The 19068-nt window shown below is 40.1% G+C and overlaps 1 protein-coding gene across 1 annotated transcript in view; it reads right to left on the bottom strand.

Moving 5' to 3' along the window:
- Positions 1–19068, bottom strand: part of sorcs2 (sortilin-related VPS10 domain containing receptor 2) — a 381448-nt gene that overhangs the window by 270073 nt on the left and 92307 nt on the right. Inside the window, exon 2 of the mRNA XM_085349748.1 lies at positions 8898–8965. Coding sequence (XP_085205874.1) covers positions 8898–8965 — 68 coding nt within the window. The remainder of the gene's footprint in view (positions 1–8897; positions 8966–19068) is intronic.

Raw genomic sequence — 19068 nt, 5'->3', positions numbered from 1 at the left:
AATACTTTTTTTCCCTCTAATGTCCGAACCAAGACGGGTACATTAAAAAGATAGGACAGTTACTTCATAAAGAGAATAAAAAGTAGACAAAGCTATCTATATTTTGAGCACCAAATGCAAAAGGTTAAACAGGTTTGATGTGCATTATTCTACCGTACGTGGTCCAGAATTCAGAGTGTCCTTTTAGCAGAAAGATAACAAATGGAAGGCAGATAGCGGTGACAAAGAAAAAATGATTGTATGACAGCCTTGAACTCTCTGGCTATGAACTCTCACATTTTCCCTCTCTCCTGCTCTCTTCCAGCTGTGTGCAGTTGTGGACATGTATTCATTGCAGGAAGAATGTTTGAGGAAATGGGAAACGTTTTCCAGATGGTTGGGCTCATGGCCCTGCTCAGCTGCAGCAGTGTGAAAATGATCTGACTGCTACCCATACATATGCCAAAAACATGTGGAAACGTGCATAACATACATGTAATAGAGGCGTGGGCAGTTAATTTTCCCAAAGGGCCACATGAGAAACTGAAAGTGTTGGCACTGCACCAATAAATTAAAATCAGTTCTGCTCAGTAGTATTTTTATTTCTTCATTAAGTGCTACTTATTAGAGTAGATGTTACAATCAGACAATGAAAAACAAAACAGACATAGTTAAAAAAAACTAATTAATCAAAATTCCAAAAACCATTTGTGAACAAAAAATTGCATGTTTCTGCAAAACGTCATAGACTTTCAACTTTATACAAAGTGCTATTGCTAATGTTATTGTTGTTTAATTACTCCATTTGTAGTGTTTTTTGTATTCAGTGAAAAGAATCCTCTTTTTTTTTTTTTACTTGAAAAAGTGAATTAACACTTTGAGAAAAGTTTACTTGTTATTGTGATTTTTGGGGAAATCACAAAGCTGGGATGACTGCTCCATCCCTGGATGTGTAATGCTTGCTAAGAAATCCTTGTTGCTTACGCAGCTTTGCTAGCAATAGTTCACATGTGCACATTTACTTTGGCTCAGTTAAGTTTTTGTTTTACTCTGCATGTTTAGTCACATAATGGTGGTTAAAATTAAAGTTTATAAACAGAACAATGTGCTCTCCCCAACTAATCACATTTACCTCTGATATCAGTAAAAAAAACAACAACAACAAAACCAACTTTGAAATCCATGTCTTGTTAAAAGTTTTACATTCTGCAATTATATTTCATTTTTTAATGTCAGGTGACATCTTGCAGGGCTAGGAAACTCAGATCTTACATAAACATAATAAAACTGATAAAACTGTATCATGATGTAGACCTCTCTGCTTTGAATCATACTTGTTATTAATCTCTGTCTCTCTTCCACAGCATGTCTTTAATTCTATCTTCCTTCTCTCACCTCAACTGGTCGAAGCAGATGGCCCCGCCCCTCCCTGAGCCTGGTTCTGCTGGAGGTTTCTTCCTGTTAAAAGGAAGTTTTTCCTTCCCACTATCGCCAAAGTGCTTGCTTATAGGGGGTCATATGATTGGTGGGTTTTTCTCTCTATGCATTATTGTTTTTTCTCAAAGTGTTAATCCACTTATAATATAAAGCACCTTAAAGGTGACTGTTGTTGTTATTTGGCGCTGTATAAATAAAATTGAATTGAATTGAATGATTTCCCACAAAAAAAGAGTCAGTCATTAAGCCCTTCTTTGATGGGGAGTTTGGTGGGTGAAAGGTGGAAAAACTGCATGATGTATATTTATTTATTTCCCATTAACAAAGACTGTATGGTATAATGTGCTATACATGGCCACGTTGCAGGACCAATCAGATAGTGAGGTTTCCTCCACCATCCTTTACATCCATCTCCATCTACTAAGCCCCGCATCCATATTCTGCTTGTTTTGTAAGCATCGCACCCCAAACTTTAAATGTTATTTTACAGTGTATTTGTTGCTTATTACCAACAAATTTCAATAAATGGTAGAAAGAGTATGACCTTTTGTTTAAAGTGCTTAATATTACTTACTCTTACAATTATAATTTGTCTGATGATGTTTCATAAGCAAAACAAATGCTTATATGTTCACTTTTTAGGGGAAAATCACTGCTAACTTTGGAGAAGAAAGTTAGCAGTGATTGGTGCCTTTTGGTAATGGCTTGTGTTTTGGTTTCATATCAGAAGAGCATAAAAAAAATTACAGGTCGAATGAATGAGGGGGTCACACATGAGTATGTGTAAAACAAGAATGAGTTCCTAGAATATACTGTCTATCCATTCTCAGAGTATTTCAGTGAGATTCATTTGTAAGTGTTGCACTTGTGAAATGTTGCAGAAATGATTATGTGCTGAATAAAAACAGAACACAGTGCAATCAGTGCTCACTTTCTCATTGCTTTCCTATCCCACATTGCTAGCTGCTGTCATGAGTGTATTTTGTGTTTGGGTTTCAAAAATCTTCCAAATAATTGCTTTAATTGGTTCAGCCTGTTTCAGTGGTGCAAATTCCAACAGTACAGCAAGAGTCGCATTTAATATTTTTATTAAGACTATCCCCACGCTATCATGTGATCTACTAAGGTCAAATGACCCAAGAACTGAGTTAAAGCGTCTGGGAAGGGATCTCAAAACTTGATTTTAGATGGCAGACAGTTGGTGTCGTAAGCCACCACTTCTGTTCAAAGATGATTGTTCACAGTGGACATAGATGCCTTCTTTCACTCCTCTTTCAAACCATCTGTCTTCTCTGTCCAAAATGTGGACATTGGCATCCTCGAAAAAGTGACCTTTGTCCTTTAGATGCAGATGGGAGTCGAGTCCCGTCCTATAGAGATGGCTTTTCTATGTCATGCCATACCTTCTTTACACTCTTTCATCAAGTAATTTAATCAGAATGTTTCTAAATCTTTAGTATGGTTTAAGATTTCTTTGTTTATCTTAATGTTTCAATAAGTTTTATACAGATCTAGATCCTCTCAGGACATTGGTAAGACCCCAGAGAGCTGTTTTCTGGTCCGAACCACTTGTGTTTAGAGAACAGACTGCCTGCTTACCATCTTAAGTAACCAGCAGACCTCTGTCTTTTTCCTTCTCTCCCTCTCTTTGTCTTTCTCTCCAGGCTGTGAAATATTCATGAAAGAGGGAGGTGATGAGGTGGTGGAGGTGAAGTGTGTAGGGATGAAGGGAAGACGATGCTCTAGCCTCGATTAAGTATTTACACCACCCCTGACCATCTGGACGGAGGCAGAAACACAGAGAGAACAAAGAGACAGAAGGGAAAGAAATAAAATGTTCTGAATTAATCTAAAAAAAATAAAGTTGAAGTGAGGGGAGGATGAGTTAAAGAAGGAAAGAGAAGGACAAGGGAAATGAAACACGCTGTCTTGATTAAGCCCAAAAGCGTGTGTTTCTACTTTGTGGCTCTCTCATGGTTTAGTTTGGGGAAATGTGATCTGGACCCCAGGGAGAGCTAATCATCAACACATTTGTAATGGTGGAATGACTGTGTGTGTGTGTAAGGTTGCACACACACACACACACACACACACACACACACACACACACACACACACACACACACACACACACACACACACACACACTTTGGAAGACTTCTGAAACAAACTGATTAAGGAGGCATCAAAGTGGGAAGTGAGCTAGAGCTGTGATGCTACCCCTGGACTAAAAAAGCCTCAAAGCAACAACTTCAAAACACTGAGTCAAATTAAAGCAGATACACAATTAGCTGTATGGATTTATCGCTGGTTTCACTGCCTCTGTACTCTCTACTTGCCTCTCTATGTTACTGTTCACTGCTTTGATCAGCCACAACTTTAAAACCACCTGCTTGCATATCCAACAATACGAGCAGATGCTTCAGCACCTGTAGGATTTCCAATTCTTGCAAGACTTTCCCTGCTTATTCCAGGGCATTGACGGAGTGTATAAAAAAGATGGCTTCAGCCCATCTTGACATTACTGTTAGTCACAAGGTAGCTGTTTAAATTTATAGAAGTCCATAATTTGCTTCACTAACTTTGTCTCTAAACTGGTCACCCTGAGCTGTCCTTCTGATATACTCTTTTATAATCCTCTCCATCATGTTCACTCCTAGTGGAAATCTTAATATCTTCAGCGCTGCCACCTCGCTACAATTCACAATGTCATCTATGAACCTCATAGTCCACAGAGACTTCAGCCTGACCTCATCTGTTTATCTGCCAATCACCACTGCAAGCAGGAAGCAGCTCAGAGGTGTAATTGCACTCCCACCTTGAATCATTGCTACCGCACACCTCAAGACAGTGTTGCTGTCCTCTAGGTGTCTCCATCAACAGTCTTAAACCAAAAACATTGCATCTGTATTGTTCTGTAGTGCATGAAGCTATAATGCTGCTCACTGACTGTCACTACTCTTCTTAACCTTGCTTTCTCATAGCTTCATCATATGGCTCATCATTGTTATCCCTCTTTTACTTACAACACCACTGCACATCACTCTTGTTCTTAAGAACTGGCAGCAATACACTCCGTCTGCATTCCTCATGCATTCTTCTATTTCCTTTTCACTCCCCGATATTGTGTTAAAATGTGGTCAAAGAATCCATCGCCCTCTGTCCTAGACATCCCCATTCTTTCCAGCTCTGTAGCCAAGCTGACAAAGAGTCAGGGTTGTGTTTAACCATACCTTGTAATGACATCATGAATTTCATTACAAATAAAATTTGTTAATGTTTTAATCTTATCTTTTATCTTACCTTCATGATGAATCTATCACCATTATCTATCACAGGCCTTCAAGGTGTCAGTAATTAAACTATTACTTAAAAAGCCATCACTGTAGCTGTGAAGCTAATTATAGGCTAATCTCCATTTGTCTTTTATCTTAAAAATTTTTGTAACACTAACTGTAAAACAGCTAACTGATCATTTGCAAAGGTTAGTAAGGTAGTTTATTATAAGGTTGTTTATTAGCTCCTCTTACTTTTCTTTAAAGAGTACTGGAAACCACATACATTATAATATACTCTTAGAAGTGAAAATGAATAAAAAGAGAAACAAAGAAATCCATACACATCTATAATATTACACAAAAAAATTTAATTTTGGCTGAACTGATGTTTTCCATATTTATTTATTAATTTTAAAATTGAACATCATCTATTAAAACTGGCTCTGTGGTTATAGTTGATAAGACAGTTGTGCATATCTGACAACTGAGCAGTACATGATGCACATGCTGTCAGCAGTTGTGTTTGTGAAACCATGGTGTGCTTGATGTACTGTACATAGAAGTGCCAGGCTGTCAGACGATCTATTCATCCATAATGAAACAGTGAAGCCCCCCAGCACGATGGCTACCAGCCCTCTTCGCCTCTTCAAAAGATGTGTGAAGATGGCATGAATTATAAATACCCCCTCCACTCTAACACCAAAACCGTGTTTATGGGAGTGTGTGATGAGCATAGGAGGACATGGATTACATATTGGTATCCTGGGTTAGATCATTTTAGAGTAATGGATGAGAAAGTGAAAATGTGATCAACATGGGTTTTTAAAGTGCAATTAAATATTTATTTTAAGAAATAAAGTAGTAAAAGTTTAGTTGGGGCTAAATATATTTTAAAGCAAAACTGAGGGTAAAATGCTTGCATTTGACTAGTGTGAGCTGCAGTCCCATAAGCAGTAGCTCTAAGAGGTGAAGCTTTAAACAGCCAGTGTTTGAACCAGTGTGCAACAAGAGCAATTGTAGTATGTATCCTCCTTTTATTTGTTTTTGTATAAACATGAATTCACTCATAATCTGACCAAAATATCACATTGTAACACATACTCGCCACCAGATCGCAAACAGAGGACAGACTCTGCCCAACATGTGAAGTTCTACGTATCATCTAAAAATAAGAAACACTTGCACGGAGTATTCAAAGCCAAAAAAGTGAAGTGCACATCTGCTCCTTCAGTGTGAGGATCAAAAAGGTTTACTGAGTTTTTCATGGCTCCACTCAGAGCAACACAGAGTCTAAAGATGAGTTCTGTCAGCCTGCAGTCGTCACGTTGTTTGGTAATGCACTGGCAAAATCCTCACATCTTTGCCTAATCTCCAAGCGCCTTTCTTTCTGTTTGCTCTGAAGCTCTACCTGATGTAAAAAATAAATAAATGAATAAATAAATAAATAATACATGGTAGAAGACCTTACATATCCTGTTTTGGTGTCCTTGAGCAAGACTGAGTGGGAATATATCGTGGGTTTATGTATTGCCTTGCATTCTCTACACTGTCCGCCATTGTCAAACGCTTTAGAGACCAGGACTGAAAAATATTAAAAGCTGAGTGATGGAGTAGAATTTTTTTTACATTATATAGGGTCATCGGTGCTTCCAGTAGCTAGCTATTTAATTCATGTTCATATCTTGAAATTAACGCACTAAACGTTTTGATTTGCGCCTGACTCCAAAGTGTTGTGGTTTCCACATTTGCCTTATGAGCAACAATCCATGGGTGAGTCCTGGGAAGAAACACAAATTCTTTTAGGGTTACAACAGGAAGGACATCCAGTGTAAAAAACAACATATAAATATAAAGATAAATATAAGGAATAAGACAAAGAAAAATAAGGATTTTTGTTAAACTACAAGATTACCACTTGTTTATCTGTTTGATTAAAAGAAAACAGTCTTGACTGTTAGAGAAAAACTGCAAGGCAGCTCAATGTGTGCAGTTAGCCAATGGCTTAGAGGCCTTTCCCATGTTTTCTCCAAGGTAACCACATCACGACATGTTTATGCCTTTGTTTTGGTAAGTCACGGTTACTCACGGATGATCTTTAGCATTCAGTGTACCAGGCTAGTCTCACAGAAACATTTGAACATATGTTTTCAATTCAAGATTCAAGGCTCTTTACTGTCATTATGTAAGCACATATTAAGGCAATATAGCAATTCAGGCATCTTATACATCACTTTGTTTACCTGGAGAACAAGTCCCAGGTCTGTCACACAATGCCTTGTCACTCTGATATACACCTAACCAAGTAGTTTTGGTGACTAAAATTAACCGATCAGTAACAAAAACAGTAGCAAGTTGAATACAATGGGCACAAATCTAGCTTTGTGTCCACTGTCAAACCACTTTCGTGGATCAAAGACTTGACTTCAAGTTCCATCACACCAGACATCTCCATAATTAAAATGTCTGCCTTTCTGTGCAACAGGATTGAATGTGGATGTCATTCTTGATTTTTGTCAGCTGTCCCCCAAATCCAATTAAAAGCGTCTCAAAAAGTCAGTAAGCAGCGCTTGAGTTTAGGTCATTTTGTTAAACTGCTTTTTCTGACAGTCAAACAGTTATTCCTACATGAAAACGGTAAGTGTGTGAAGTGTCGGGGTCAAGCATTCAAGGCCATCATAGGACAATTAATCACTGTTACTAGTAAATACAGCAGAATCTTAATGCTAACTTTGGTCCTTTTTTTAAGCGTATACATGAATCATACTGACTAATTTGTATCCAAGATTGTTGGGTCAGTCATAAATATTAAGTGAAAGTGTTCCACTAGGTACCAGTATATTTTGCTTATAGTCACAAGAAAAGCCTACTCAGGCGATAATACGACCTCAGTTCATTAACTCATCTGTCCTGGAAATTCTTTTCTCCTCTCACTGTTGTTAACTTTACCCCCGTGTGAAACCTGGCTTCTAGATGAACACCACCTGACAGGGTAAGACGGCAAACCCATTCATCCTCCCCCATCTTTCTCATTTGATCCTACAGCCTTGGGACTTCAAAGCCTATAGGCCGTAGAAATGTGGTTGTCTATGCACCATCCCAAACTAACAGCTACAAAGGATTTGAGTTACACCCCACAGATAATGCCTAACAAGACACGGTCAGATAGCTGTATGGATACTGCTAATTTCATGGAAATTCCTGTTTTTGGACAGTGATGGCAGCAGGCAGGAGGCCAGCTTCTCCTCTCTCTAAATTCAGTGTGAACTGGATCTAAACTGGCAGTGATTTGGAGGATTTTTTCTTTCTTGAATGAGCTGTCCAGTAGAGAGTCCCCAGCATTATTCATACAGTGCAACAATTAAATCATCAACAGGGGAAGGGGAAAAATATGTACATTATTCATATCAGTCCTCCAGGGGGACAAACAGTCAGAGCTAATGAGAGGCTGAAGCTTTGAAGTCATGGAGTCCTCGGTGAGGTGAATGGCATGAATTAAGTACAATCATCAGACACATTTTGCTCTATATGAATATCTTCTAGATGTCTAATTTTAGCTAATATTTTGTCTGTGTTCTAAGTTTTTATTAGGAAATTTGAATATAATTAAGTCCCTCTACCCCATTATCTACAAGGTCAGGCTCAGTTCCATTTCAGCACTCAGAAAGCTGTGGGAGAGGAAGTAAATTTAGTTGAAGGTTAATATTCTATGGGAATATATGTTTGCAAACAAGATGTACTTGTTGTCAAGTGGTGTGGAATGGATACATTGTATTTTCCACTGTTCAAATGTGAGAGAAGTGAGAAGGGTTTTTGGTGAGCAAGTGCTTTGCTAAATAGAGGAAGCAGTGCCAGCCAGACTTGACCCCTTTCCCTGGCACTGCTGTTGCCAGCCATCCTGCCCTGTGCCATGCTGATATGCTATCTGCCCAAACAGATGCCCGCTCTGGCCTCACAGCGCCACTCTCCGGTCTACCACTTTAGTTGTAGCTGCCTGCTGATGTTTTGTCCGCCCTAGCGCTCTGTTTCACCCTTGTCTCACCCTTGTCTCCTTGAAGAGGCACAGCGGAGAGATAACTAGACCAGTGCTGACCTTCCTGTTCAAGGGAAGCGATTTGCTGATGAAAGGTCTGCACGACAGTGGGGCCAGACATGACATAAAGACATCCAGCAAGAGCACACATGGTGTCTAAACGATCAGCTTACCGCCACAGTGAGCTTTCCAGGACCTTGGTGGAGTCAGCGTGGTAGTACTTGGTTAGGATAAGGATGACCTGCAAAAACACATGGTGGAGAGAGAGACATTTAGACAGTTATTTAGAGAACTTTTTAGTTAGTGAAATTAGAGCTAAGTTTTAGGTAGCTGCGATTAGACTTACAAGCAGCTGCCCAAAACCTCAACATGATGACAAGGCGAGGCTTTATCTGCACTACTTCAAGTCACTAAGGTGGACTTAGTGATTCTAGTTTTTTGTACTAGTAATGTTCGTCGTGACTAATAAACTAGCTGTTTAAAGGGGAAAAAATCTGATCTGAGCATAATCAAACAGATTAGGTTAAAGCTATTTGAAACTATTAATTACACTCATCTATAATCAATATAGATCACTTTCCACAAGCTATAACACTGCAAACAGCAACCACACCCCGTATCACATTAGTTAGCATTAGCTAGCAGTGTGGCCGACCTTAGCAGTGCTTTCACCTGCAGTCTTTGTTTCCTGAATGATAATGTCCATACCTTCATGCAGACTGTGGTTACACATGGTTTTGATTGCATGGTTATACGTGGGATTATTCTGACACCAGTGACATACATCATTTTTTTTACATCAAAGCAATGCAGAACCAGGCCTCTAATCGCATCAGTTTACTTTTCTTCACACTCATTTATAACTTGTCAGAGAGAGAGGGAGAGAGAGGCACAGTTGTATTTCAGGCTGCAGGTGGCAGGTTTGTGGCAAGTGGCATCACAATATCTTTGACCCAACGGGTAACTTCTACATGAACAAAATAAGAATAATGCATTTAATACACTAACAGGGTAACTAGGAATTTTAGCCTTTAGATTTGTGTGGTTAAATGGCAGTTATGAGACAATGATCATGTTATGGAGAAACGCAAAAGTAAAGCAATGAGTAAAGTGTAAAACAAATTGCTTTCTCCTGAGAGCAATTGAGGAATGTATTGCATTATTATTAAGAAACGTTTTCTGTGTAATTTGTGCAATACATTACCTACATTTTGAGTAATGATCCCAATACTGACCACAGCAAAGAGCGGAAATAATAGTAATGGATTGCATTTATATAGCACTTTTCGAGACCCTCAAAGTGCTTTACGATTCCACTATTCATTCACTCTCACACTGGTGGAGGCAGCTACAGTTGCAGCCACAGCTGCCCTGGGGCAGACTGACAGAAGCGAGGCTGCCATATCGCACCATCAGCCCATCTCCAGTAGGTGGTAGGTGAAGTGTCTTGCCCAAGGACACGATGACCAAGAGAGACAGAGCCGGGGATTGAACCGGCAACCTTCCGGTTACAAGATGAACTAACCAACCCTCTGAACCACCCTCGTCTGACCTTCAACATACAAATATTTAACCACACAGCATGCAATTCATTTGCATAAATGTAATTCAATTCAATTCTATTTATACAGCACCAAACCACAACAACAGTCACCTCAAGGCGACCTCACAATAATACACCCCAACAATCACATTACTCCATATGAGCAAGCACTTTGGCGACAGTGGGAAGGAACTTCCTTTTAACAGGAAGAAACTTTTAGCAGAACCAGGCTCATGGAGGGGCAGCCATCTGCCACGACTGGTTGGGGTGAGAGAAGGAAGACGGGACAAAAGACATGCTGTGGAAGGGAGCGAGAGATTAATAACAAGTGTGATTCAATGCAGAGAGGTCTATTAACACAGAGTGAGTGAGAAAGGTAACTGGAAAAAAATACTCATGCGAATGCTCCAGCAGCCTACACCTATTGTACCTCAGGGTCACCTGAATCTAATGCCTTTGATATGCTGCTTAGTGGTGGTGACTTAGAGTAACTGAGAACCCGATGAGAATTGATAAGGAATCAAATCCATAAATGACATCAGTATTGGAACTGCTAAATTCGTAATAATTCCCATCCCAAATTATATCGTGTGTAATTTTCTCCCTTGTTTTTTGTCACTTTTGTATTGAGGCTCAAACACTCTTTGAGGGAATGTTTTTAATCCATACTTATATTTGAAAGCACCGCTGGTCAGTCAATACAACTGCATAAATGTGACGAATGAGTGGCCACTATTGAAACTAATCTCTCATATTCCTTATTTCAAGCATATGCAACCGCAGGGGAACTCCATCTGCACTGCTGCTGATTTTTATGCTGAGTTCTGCTTGAAGCTGCTTGGAGAAACTATTACCCTGAACAAATAATAGCATTGCTTGCCACTTTGCTTCCAAAGAGAGCAAATACAAAGCTTTTCTCCTCCCCTCCTTCGTGCACGTATGAATTAGCTTAAGCAGATTTTTGGGAGGGATGATTTGAAGATGAAATGTTTATTTTAAGTTAAATATAGATTTATTTTGGGCTTAGGGGACAGTTATACTATGGTTCTGATATTTCTCATAAAATAAAAAAAAAGATTAATATATATATAATATATATAATATAAATTAATATATTACTCATATGGCCAAGACATTTTGATCCAGGGCATAATCTGTGTGTGTCTGCACTGGATCAGAGATGCTTGTCTTTCATATTTTTTAGAACTCCTGTTCTTGACATCAAAGTCTACTGGGATTTGTGTTGCCATGGCAAGAGTACCAGTGGGTCAGGGATCACAGGAGGGCCTGGAGTTGTGATTGACAGGCTGGCTTACATTTCGAGGAGCAAGTGAAAATCCCAAGCGTGTCCTTAGGCAGAGGGGACTTGATTGGCCAAGGGGTCCAACCCACAGTCAGCTGCCAACAGCAATTCGTGAATGTGGCTGCTCTCAGAGAATCAAGCTGCAAACTGTACGACAGACTTTCCTGATACATCTTAATGTAGAAAGAAAGCACAGTCTGTATCACCATATTTTCTGTGGTGACCATACATAATTTTGGGTTTTATTTTCAGGTTGAAGGTCCTTGAATTTTTAAAAAACAATGACTGAAAAGACTGGGTGGCCTCTAAAAAATGAAGCAAGTACAGGAGGCAAGCGTCTGGTTGATTTCTTAGTCAGATAGGATGAAAGCAGTACTGTCTTGCTTGGCTGACTTAATAAGATGCTTGGCTGCAGGCCAACCATTTTATCAAATATATTTTCATCCCTGTCAGAACATTTAGCCTCATAAAATACCCTCTAGCATAAAGTAATGCCCAGAGCTTTCATAATGCCCTCTTGTGTCAGGAACCTCTAGCATTTAGGCTATGGTTAATAAAAAAGAAACACTGAAAATTTTAAAAGTCCTTCCTCTGAGGCATGGCAGGTGTTTAACTGTGTCTTGAAAGATTTTTCGTTGGTTGGTTTAGCTGTGGAGCTCCACAGCTGGGGAGAAACAGAAGCTTTGACTGTTCTACACCAATTTCCACAATGCAGACTGCCATCAAAGCCTCTCAGTGGAATCTTGAGGTGCTTGGCTCAAAGCAACCCAAACTCACGAGTCTCAACCCCAGTGGGGCTTGGCTTCCAAAGATGTTGATGGATTCCAGAAAACTGGAACAGAGGACATCTCCTTGAGCTGCAGGCTGCTTCCTGGGACTGATAACAACCCTGGTAGCAGCTTCGGTGTCAACGCCCAAGCTGCTTTCTGACTTTCACAAAAACTTTCTTTCCTGATGAGGGATCAGCATCCATATCTGACTGAGCATTCGTGTGGCCCTCTGAGTCACACAGCATATAGCAAGTGTTCTCCAATTGCTCGTTGGCCTACTGTGACTCAAGCGGTGTCTCTGGAAACAGGCTGTCCGCCTCTGCACAGCTGTCCTTGTCCTAATGAGACACTGGTGCAAAGCTTCACACTCTTACTATGCAGGCAGATAATCCCTTGACACAAGGATTAGATCTATCGTGCAGTACACTTAGTACTTTTGCTCCCCAAGCCATTCTTGCTTTTTTTTTAATCATTCACGTTCAAGCCTCCGGCTCAAGCCTTTGTTTTTATTGTAATATTGATTAACTTTTTTATATTGTTCATTAGATTGCTGAGAATCAAGCTGAAAGCTCGGCCCAGAATCTAAGTTGTCATGGATACACATCCTAAGATGCAGCAGGCACGTTTGTGGGCACCATACAAAAAGGTACTTTTACCTCTGCTTTATTTTATATCGTCTCTTATCATGTCACTATCACTATATTGATTTGCAATACTGGAGATACAGCAGAACAGCTTAACAATACATAAAAGCACAGCGAATTGGTTTCGTGGTTCAGCCAAGCGTTGCAGCGTATTCTGTCAATACATGCAGAACAGACATCATCTCCCAGAGCTAAGTTGGAAAAGCAGATCCTCATGAAAATGCATACCTCTACAGCCTTTTGGATTCTTGCTCACACACAAAATACATTTTGCCTGCGGCTTCTGAGTAAGCCCTGTCTACATTATACATCTATAATTATAGCTTTCTAAGAGTGGCACACATCAATTCCATCCACTGTCATGTGCATGAAAAGGAGAAGTGAAAAGAAAAACATCTTAACATCAGACCTGTTAGTCTTAGGTTTTCATCATTCATCCACATGGCCGTGCCAACAAAATATTCCGTTTCTTGATCCCCCTGTAGTGTCAGTCCTCAAGGCCCACATTCTGTTCAATTGGAAAATGATTTTTCTTTGGGGATGAAGTGGACAGGGCAAGGATGTATTTGGCTGTAAATCACTACTGGCAGGAGGCAGGGAGAGCGTTTATTTGGCAGTAGCGTAGCTAGCCACATTGACAAAACTGCAGAACAACACAGGAGCCAGATGCTTGTATTGCCTCTAGTGTATGGAGCAGTATGTTGACTATGACTACACTTGGCAGATACAGCGCATTGGACTAAAGGACAAAATTGGCAAGGGCTAAGAATCCAACCAGAGCAGTATGAAAAAAAATCCTCGTCTTTTTAGAAAATACAGCACAATGCCTGCCAGTTGTAATTCTATTCAAATAAATCACAGAATCATTGTAAGAATCAACAAGTACTATAAAACACGTCAAGCTAAAATGAGCTGGGAGCCTATTTTCTTCATGAGTAATGACAGAAACGTGCCTCTGCATCCTCGACTTAATTCCATAATTAATTCCAAGGAAGTTTGGGGTGACCTCTGCAACCTACTGAAAGAAGCATTCCACTCTCGTAACCATTTTGTAATACCAGAACTACAGTGATCCACTACAGACAGTTTGTGTGGTTTTTTGTTTGTAAGCTAGCAGACAATGAGATAATAGCCTTTATTGGGAAAAAGTCAACAGGGTGGTCAAGACCCCGGGATGACTCCATGCAAAACAAGAGCTACAAGAGCCCCCATTGAGAGTCAAGCTCATAGCCGAGCTGACCGTGAACTCCAGCTTGACAGCTGCTGTTTGTCCATGCGACATTCCCATCACTATGTGACAGTAGAGTGTTATCAATCAGCTATTGAGGACAAAGTGGGAGAAAATGTTTAAGGCAAAAAAGGACTGAGGGGAAATAAAGAAAGACAGACTCTGGAGCTCAGGAGAAAGAATGCACTCATTCATTTTTAAAGTGAAAACAGTGAAATACAAGTGCTCCCTCTAAGTGTGCGACACCCCCCTCCCCACCTCATCCCTTCGGGGCGCTTCACATTTTCCAGAAACGGACCACACGCATAAACAATTCATCACAGTCTGGAATAAAAGGGAGGAACTCATATTTTAAAACACCCCCCCCCCACACACACACACACACATACACAGATGCATAATATGTTAACTTCACTTAAATTTCATTGAGGTTATTAGTAAAGTGGAGAATCAAACAGGATGACCTAATCATTATGACAGAGTTACAGGGACGTCTGAAGCAGGAAATTATAGTTGCACACTTTAGATTTTCCTAATTTTTGGATGATTCTGAATAACATTCAAGGCGAATGTTAGAGAGATGAAATGATTCCCCACTAGTCTTCCAAAGCATCTGGACCCAATGTTCAAGCACAGGTCAATCAGGACTGGACTAGCTCATTATAATACCCTGTCAAAGAAAACCCTAATCTTAGCCCAAATCCTAATCCCTAATTTATCCAATACAGGACATATGCCAGCTAGACTGTGACTTAATAAGCTTAGACTTGTATATTAACAAGAGATTAATTCTACTGTGGCAGTTGACACATAACATTGTCGTTCTGTGCTTCATCAGCACTAGCAAATAACATTGTAGCTTAACAACAATATCCTGGCATTTCCCAAACAAATTTGGGAAATAAATTCACAGACTCAGGCCTTTGTAGTCGACTGTCATCTAGCTAATCACTCAGATGTTCTGAGATGCACTTCTATATACTGGCAAAGTGTTGCCAGCCTCTCTGCCATAATAACAGAGACAAAGAATGTGAGTGTCCTTATAACTCTGGATAGTTCTATTACTCTGTTGGTAATTTCGGGGAAAATACCCTATAAGTGAAAGTCAGTTTGACAACCTACTTTTACACTCGGGTCAAAATTTAAGTAGGACATTTCATTGGCTTTACCATATCCTCTCCAACATGCTCTTCTATAGGATAAAGTGCTTCATTCATCCAAATACTTGCCCATTAGCCCCTTCCTTGATATTCAGCAGAACTAATAGGAGTGAGTGGGTACATCAGGCAGAAACTGTTTTTGACTTAGACCTCAGACACTTTTTATCTGAGGCCAGCCAGTGCCCCCCTCACTCGTTACCATTTTAAAAGTAGTCTGAGATTGCCTCCATCCATTAATCGGTTCAGGTGGAGGAGAAGAGGGGAGGGCAATTACATGGACCTTTGCTTCTGCTTTCCTTGTGCTCTGTCCACACAAAAGACTTTTGCTGATTTTACTCTAACAACTTGGCCCACTCAGGTGGAGTGGGAGCGCATCTGGAGGCCAGATGAACCGTGGGAGACAGTCGTGCAACTAATTTGATGTTGTTATTCTCGTCTCCTCTACATACGCTATGTGAAATGTTTTGAATGGTTAAAGAGGTTTTTTTTTTTTTTTGACACTTTTTATTTGTTTAGGAACATTTTTATGCAACAAGATAAAAGAAAAAAGAAAAAACAGAAACAGTATGAGGTCATGGGAAGATAACATACACCTGTACATACATCTGCACATCCACACATACATACGTCAACAAGTCTGCATTGCTAATTCTATGCATCAAAGGGTGCTGCCACAAGCTGTAAAGTCCAGCCATTTTCTCCACCGTCTCCTTCCCAAATCTCCCTGCAGTCGCAGAGTGAAAGTCATACATTCCATCAATTTGACGTCTTCCACTATAGAGGTAAAAAGTGTTACAGTGGGAGGATCTCTACAGAGCCAGCGTTTTGTTATGGCCTTCTTCGCAGAAGCCAAGAGAACTTTCAGAAGGTAAACATCATCTGCAACTAAATCGTCTGTAAAATATCCCAGATACAATGAGGTAAATGTACAAGACACGTGGAATCCCAACACCTCTGTAATTATCTTTATAACTTCCGTCCAGAAGGGTCGTATGAGTGGGCAGGACCAGAATATATGACCGTAATCAGCCATGACTTCCCCACAATTCCTCCAGCAAAACGCAGGTGTAGCACTGAATTTAGACTTCTGTTTAGGCGTTATGAAATAGCGTATAATGTTCTTCCAGCAGAAGTCCCGCCACATGTTGGAGTTAGTCGTGGTAAACTGTGTCTCCCAGATCCGTGCCCACCCATCTTCTGTAATCACAATGTCCATTTCTTTTTCCCATTTCTGCTTTATGTAAATCGTTGAGTGCCCTTTGAGCTTAATCAGACATTTATACAGTTTACTTATCAAGGCTTTGTTACTCCCAGAGTCATAAGCACCAATGAAAATATTAACAATCGAGAAGTCTCCACAGACACAGCTCTTCAGTCTTTTGCCAATATAGTCACGGAGTTGCAAGTATCGAAAAAAGTCTTGTTTCCCGAGATCGTAAGTCTTGCATAGGGTATCAAAAGCCATAATTTTAGATTTTACAATAACCAAACACCCAGCAGTGATTCCATGCCACACCCATTGTTTAAATCTACTATCGTGGGAAGCAGGTAGAAAATCAGGGTCATACGCTGGCCACCTCAGAAGTTTTATCTCTTCCTGGAGTTGCGCCTGCTTGACCACTCCCCTCCATATTTTTAATGTAAAAGTGACCCAGTGGCTGGGCGTCAAGGTATCGTCCAAATCAGAAGCCGCGTGACCAAGTCTAGACTGGATTGGCGTGTCTGAGAGAGACATCTCAATAGTCTTCCACCTCGCACAAAAAGATGGATTACACCAACACACCAAGGACCTCAGCTGAGCAGATAAGTAGTAATTCCTTAATGAAGGTAGAGCCAAGCCCCCTTTGTCTTTCGGCAACTGCAAAGTAGAGAACTTCACCCGTGGTCTTTTGTTAAGCCAAATGAATCTCGAAATCTGCTTATTCCATTCCCTGAATTGCTTCTCTGGAATTTGAATAGGTAAAGCAAGAAAAAGATAGAGTAGTTTGGGGAGAATATTCATTTTAATTATCTGTATCCTGTTGCCAAGGTCGAGAGGGAGCAAGGCCCAAATGTTGAGATCGCTATATATTTCTCTATTAATACGACTGTAATTAATATCGTACAGTTGTGTCAGATCTCTAGGCAGAAACACTCCCAAATATTTGATAGCAGTTGCCTCCCAATTAAACTTGAATTTTGCCAGTAGTGTCTGGTCCGGAGAAAAATTAAATGACAGAACTTGAGTTTTTTTGACATTAAGGACATACCCTGAATACAGGCCATATGTTTCCAACATCCCCATTAATACTGGTATACCTGAGCTGGGATCCATGATTGTCACCAAGACATCATCTGCATATAAACACACCTTGTACTCGTCCTCTCCTATTACAATCCCTTTCAACGATGTTTCCTGACGTATAGCCTGGGCTAGAGGTTCGATAAACAAGTTGAAGAGGTAGGGGCTTGCTGGACACCCCTGTCTACATCCTCGTTCTAAAAAAATAGTATCGGAGAGGCTACCGTTAATTTTTATTCTGGCAGTAGGGAGAGAATAAAGAGCTTGGAAACATCTTATAAACTCGCTACAGAAACCAAATCTTTTCATCACTAGGAAGAGGAAGTCCCAATTCACTGAATCATATGCTTTTTCAGCATCTAAGCTGAGAATAATTGAGCTTTTTTTCTTATTATTAATGTGTTCGATGATGTGTAAAGCTCGTCTAATATTATCGTGGGTTTGTCTATTTTTCAAGAAACCCGTTTGGTCTTCATCAATCAAAGAAGGCATTACAGCATCCATTCTTCGCACCAAAATAGTTGTGTATAGTTTATAGTCTGAGTTCAGGACACTTATAGGCCTATAAGATTTGCAGTTTAGTCTATCCTGTCCCCCCTTTGGCAAAACCGATATGAAGGCCTCCTTCCAAGAGGGAGGTACCAGACCTCCTTTCAAAATGTAGTTAAAACTAGTTTCCAACAGGGGAAGAAGGCTTTCCCTCATGGCTTTGTACCATTCGGCAGGGAGCCCATCGGTACCTGGTGATTTATTGGATTTAAGGCTGGAGATAGCTTTAATTATTTCTTCCCGAGATATTAAGGACGTTAACTTACTATTTGCTTCTCAACCAATCGTAGGCAGGTCTAAGGAATTCAAAAAGTCAGTCATCTTATTTACATCACCCTGAGTAGATTGACTATATAAGGATTTGTAATACTTTTCAAACGCTTTTTGAATTTTATCCAGGTCAGTTACAACATTGTTACCAACCGGGTCTCTAATCTTATAAATATTATTTTCAGCTTGCTGTTTTCTAATCCGCCACGCCAACTGCTTCGCCGCCTTAGGCCCCGCCTCATAATACCTCTGTTTCATGAACCTTATGTTTTTCTCTACTTCTTCGCTCAATATCTTATCTATCTCCTGCTTAATCTGTCTGATCTGGTGGGTTACTGTAGTATTTTTATCCTTTAGACCTGACTGTTCCAAGGCCATTAATCTATTCTGCAGTTGTAACAATTCTTGTGACTTTTTCTTTTTAATCATGGTCGACCACGCAATTATTTTACCTCTGAGGACAGCTTTGGCTGCATCCCATACAATACTGTGATTTGTCTCTCCATTATCATTGTCCTGCAGGTACAAGTTAAGATCGGCTGTCATTTGTTTCACAAAAGCGGGGTCATTTAACATACCGGTATTTAGTCTCCACA

The sequence above is a fragment of the Diplotaxodon limnothrissa genome, linkage group LG3 (genome assembly GCF_057381915.1).
Source record: "Diplotaxodon limnothrissa isolate DT_005_m linkage group LG3, D_limnothrissa_male_GT1.1, whole genome shotgun sequence".
Classification (NCBI taxonomy): domain Eukaryota; kingdom Metazoa; phylum Chordata; class Actinopteri; order Cichliformes; family Cichlidae; genus Diplotaxodon; species Diplotaxodon limnothrissa.
The sequence above is the reverse complement of the archived record's forward strand: the minus strand, read 5'-3'. Positions and strand labels throughout refer to the sequence as shown.